The 4956-nt window shown below is 40.8% G+C and overlaps 1 protein-coding gene across 1 annotated transcript in view; it reads right to left on the reverse strand.

Annotated features, from left to right (window-relative positions):
* pms2 (PMS1 homolog 2, mismatch repair system component) overlaps positions 1-3534 on the reverse strand; it is a gene marked incomplete at its 5' end in the record, with an annotated part of 7677 nt that extends 4143 nt beyond the window's left edge. The window contains 7 exon segments of the mRNA XM_014027746.1: positions 1028-1174; positions 1264-1348; positions 1424-1523; positions 1603-1700; positions 2806-2973; positions 3163-3346; positions 3432-3534. Of these exon segments, the coding sequence (XP_013883200.1) occupies positions 1028-1174; positions 1264-1348; positions 1424-1523; positions 1603-1700; positions 2806-2973; positions 3163-3346; positions 3432-3534 (885 nt within the window).
* Positions 3535-4956: the final 1422 nt, after the last annotated feature.

Consider the following 4956-nt stretch of genomic DNA (forward strand, 5'->3'; position numbering starts at 1 on the left):
TTAGTTTGAAGATATTTTGAGTTGAAAATAAATCACACTCCATAATTATGTTGACAATAGGCTATTCTGCTTGAACTAGAGTTATAATTTTAAATGTAACAATTTAGACTAACAATATAAATTGTCTGGCCGGCCGGCTTATCCGGGATCGGGTCGCGGGGGGCAGCAGCAGAGAGACCCAGACATCACTCTCCCCAGCGACACTTTCCAGCTCATCCTGGGGGACTCCGAGACGTTCCCAGGCCAGAGGGGATACATAATCCCTCCAGTGAGTCCTGGATTTTCYCYAAAGTGCCAGACATATTTTGAAAACATTTTAAAATGCTTATTTCAGAACCGCAACTGAGACCACTTGAGACACGACGGGTGAGGAGGGGTGTTTGGTGCACAACAGTGTGGCTTCTGAATAAATGAAAATGATTTAACACAGTTGTTTATACTTTTAGCTGCTAATTTTATTCCACAGCTGATGCTGCTAAAAATGACAGATTTTCTTTTCTGGATCTCTGACAGACGRACTTCAATCTCTGAACTCGTAAAGTTCTTCTTTTTAATTATCGCTGTCATTTTTCATGAATGGACACTTCCTGGTATCTGAAGCAGGAAACATAGCCTTATATGGTGTTTTTGGGGTGATAATTATGCTAATCTCCTCTCACGTGCACGAGCAGCTGGATAGAACAGGTGGAATTTACGCAGCTCATTTACACACTTTTCCTGAAGAGAGAAGAGTTTGTTGAATCTGACGTGGCAAGTTCGTACGAACCCTTTGTACGAACAAAAGTAAGAGAAATTTAGGATAAGAATATGAACATGTTCTTGCATGAGGCCCAATAAATCTAAAGAAACCAGCAGGTTGTGTTGAATCACTTTGTCACAGTCTCCYATCCTGAGCAGCACACTTGGCGACGGTGGAAAGAAAAACCTCCCTTTTAACAGGAAGAAACCTCCAGCAGAGACACAGACAAACACAGAGTGTGTTGTGATGAAATAAATAAAAGAAGGATTATTTAAAAATCTGTCTCACTGGCTGGAAGTGTAAAGTTCAGGCTGATCTTATTGACTCCAGCTTCATACATGGTGATGAGGGAAGTCTTTAAAACAGCCAACAAGTGTTTCTCCTCTTGGAGGAAAATCTGTCGTTTGTCCGGAGTTACGTTCACATCCACAAACTCTGAAAATWTAACACAAAAACACAAACATGGTTTAGAAAAACCAAGTGATTTTCAGAAATAGTTTCTCTTTAATTAGTATTTTTCCCACCTGAGGCGACAGCTATGTTTAAGGCAACAAACGGATACTGGTGCCTGTTGTACGTGTGATAAACTTCGTTCACAAGTTTGGTGACCTGCAGGGACAGGAGCAGTCAGGCAGAGAACATTACACACCACAGACCTAAATAAATCCACTGGACAGGAATTACCTTTACAGGGTCACACGGCCGGTTGTTGATGAAAAAGAACTGCCTGTCTGTGGCACTTCGCCCGACCCCGTGGTCACCCCTCGACACAAACCCCGAGATTCTGCCAAATCAAGTTTATGTTGAAAGCAAACAACACAAACGCTGCTTCGTTAGAGATTTTATGAAACGGTGCCACTCACAAAAAACGCTGTTTGGGCAGATCTGCATCTTGAAGTCCAAATTCTTCAACTATATTTTCAGTCGGAGACACTTGCTGAAAGGGTAAAAGACTCTGAACCTGCAGAGAATCATAGGAAGTGATGATTAAACTGTAAAAGTAAAACTGTAAACATATTTTAACCCCTTAAAGTTATTTTTTTAATTAAAAAAACTAGAAGCACTCGGAGAGTGCAAACCTCCGCCAAGTCCAATTCCCCCCATCCTGTAATAGAGTTAATGCACAAAAGCAGAGATGGAAACACATTTGCCGAATAAGTTCTGATGTAGCGAACATTTAAGCAGGCAGTATGCACGSAATTTCTTCCCGGTGGAGTCCAATGTGGAAAAAAAAGGAAAAAAGTCAGACTCGTCACCCGACATTGTTGAAAGCTTTCGCATCGGTGCTACGTGATTCAAAAAAGCAGAGTTTTCATAGTGCGTCTAATCACACAGACACACACGCGTCTTCCTATCTGTGTGAGGACCACAGCGGTCACAACCACGCTCTGCCCATTCTTTTTTCCCCAAAGTTTGGCGAGAGGTGGATAGAGGGGCGCACAAATAGCTCTCGACTTGATCTGGCCTCATTTAAATAATAATAAAAATGAACAAACAAACAACCTCCGAGTCTGAAGTCCACCACGTCACTCCTCTTCCTCAATTTTCATCGATCTGTGTACAAGCCTATTGACAATGTGGTGTGTTTGAGGAAATGGGAAAAATAAGTTTCATGGTGCAGTCACGCACTTCGTGGTCACAAAACGTTCTCTAAATGCGCACATTATGGCAAGAATTATTCATCATTACATCTGGTTTTAAGATTACTTTTACAAAGTTTGAACTTCGTGCTGTGTAATCCAGCTCAAATGAACACTGAAAGTTGTCACAGTTTTTTTACAGAAGCACCGTGAAAGCATCACAGCTTTGCCGATCTGAGAGGTTTAAAAGAAAAAAAATTTCCTGTGTCTGCATCGTGATTCGGAACATCACCAAAATTTAATGGTGTGTTACTTGACCCAGTATCCACATGTGGTGTAAATGTTATGACAATCCGTCCACAAGTTTTTGAGTAATGTTGTCCACAGACAGAACGACAGGGCGACAGACAGACAGACAGACAGACAGACACGACCGAAAACATTACCTCCTTGGCGGAGGTAAAAAAACTAGAAACAAATTGGAACCTGTTTTGGTCCAAAAATGGCTCCGATATTGTCTCTCAAACTTTGGCTGCCGCTGGTGCTGAGGACGGTGCTGCGCTTCCCCTTCCCGTTCTGGTTGGAGCAGGTGATTCGTACTCCTGTAGAGATGATGCAGTACGCCTGCAGGACATGCAGCATTTTGGAATACTCCTGAAAAACACAGAGAAACAGGTGTTGGGAACTGAAGATGAAGTAAACAGGCTACGCATGTATCTGGTTACTTTCAAGTGCTGGAATAAAGTTAAAAACTTAAAGGAAAAACAACATTTCACTGAACTAATGTTCACTTTTATACATCAGCTTTGAGCTCCAGTGGTGAAGAACCATGTAGACACYGACCTTTTTAATATTGCGTTGGAACTCCTTGTGCCTGACGGGCAGCGTGTAGAAGAGCTGCTGCAGGACGACTGTGGTGCCCTGCTGCCTGGGATGAGGRGACTTGTGCACAAGATGGCCTTTCTGGTTGAACACCAGCTTAGTGCCCACCTGACTGGACTCGTGGCAGGTAATCACACTCAGGTCACTGCAAACAGGAGTTGGAGTAACGGTTAGCTGATAAAGGATGAATACATTTAGACCAATGTACAGAATGAAGGTGTCATGTTTACCTCAGAGCACACAAAGAGCTGAGGGCTTCGCCTCGGAAGCCAAACGTTTCCACGTGGATGAGATCAGAGAAATCCCTCAGCTTTGAGGTGTGATGCTTCAGTGCTATGGAAACGACATAAAATATGTTGAAATGTCGAAAGAAATGTTTTCTAATGAATGTCGCAGTTCTCGAGACTGATTTTGGTCTTAAGACCACTTTTGGTTTTGGATGGTCTTGGTCTTGTCTCGGACTCGACTGCATTTGTACTTGGTGTTATTTCCATCTTGGACATGGAGGACTCTGGATTGTATTTCAAGACCAATCAAGCTGACAGGATATTCTCCGACTGATTTTTTAACATCCTCGCGAACACTGGATGTAAAACATATAGATTCAAATCAAATTTCTGTTATCGCTGTCACCCATCCCCACCCCCTTTCACTCGCACTCCACAAAATTGAGCAGTGCTTGTCTGGGAGCAGGAGAAGATGTCTGCAAAATCTTCAGTACTGCAGTTCAGCGACATAAATTGTAAAGAATATATTTGTAAAAACATCCAGGAGAAAGAGTACAGAAACTGATCAATTCTGCAGCGACTTTCAGAGATAGTGGGGATGACGTTAAACTTTTATTGTCACTTAGAAAGGCACAAAGAAAGGTAAACTATGTGTAAGTGATGTTAGCAAAGCTAGCTGGCTAACGTTAGCGGTCTACTTTTGTACCAAAACTCTTTACCCGGCCCTCACACAAAGAGATTTAGTCAATATTAGCTCTACATATTAGCTACCTGTGTACAGTATACTGTTTGTTTTAAGAAACTAGTTTCTGTTGTTTTTGTTTTTTCTCTAGTCTTGGTCTCAGCCTCAATACAATGTGGTCTTGACTTGGTCTCGGGCTAGGTGGTCTTGACTACAACGCTACTGGCAGCAAATGAAGCGAATAAAAAAAGTGGATGATGATGACGAWGATGATAATTTATTTCAGACAAACATTTCACCAAGTGCCACAAAAACAAACAAAACAAATAATAATAAAAATAAAACACCATACCTTACTATGATGTACATAATCATATYATTTACATAAAAACACACCACTTATTCAGTGATTATGAGTCTGAAAAGAAGTATGATGACGTATAACTTATATAAACATACCCCTCTTCCATTTCTAATTCATCGCATTGTCTTCTAATTTCCAGTATCCTTTTTAACAACAACAACAAAAAAGAAATAATAACTATAGTAATATTTCTTAAACCAGATGAAAGTAATACATACACACCTATATATACATACTCATCTATCTGCACATTTATCTAAATAATACACACCACTTTACACACCTATATAGTTACACACACATGCACAAACCTGTACTCTGTTGAGATCATCCACAAGACTGTACTACCCAGCCAGGTTCATCCCCTTTGTCCATCCTTATACTTTTGAATAATAACTATTTTTGAGTTCTTTCTTAATGTGGTGGAACTAATACTTTTATGTTTAAGCTAGTTATTCATGACATCCTTTAATGACCTAGGT

This window comes from Austrofundulus limnaeus, unplaced genomic scaffold, assembly GCF_001266775.1.
Source record: "Austrofundulus limnaeus strain Quisiro unplaced genomic scaffold, Austrofundulus_limnaeus-1.0 Scaffold680, whole genome shotgun sequence".
Classification (NCBI taxonomy): Eukaryota; Metazoa; Chordata; class Actinopteri; order Cyprinodontiformes; family Rivulidae; genus Austrofundulus; species Austrofundulus limnaeus.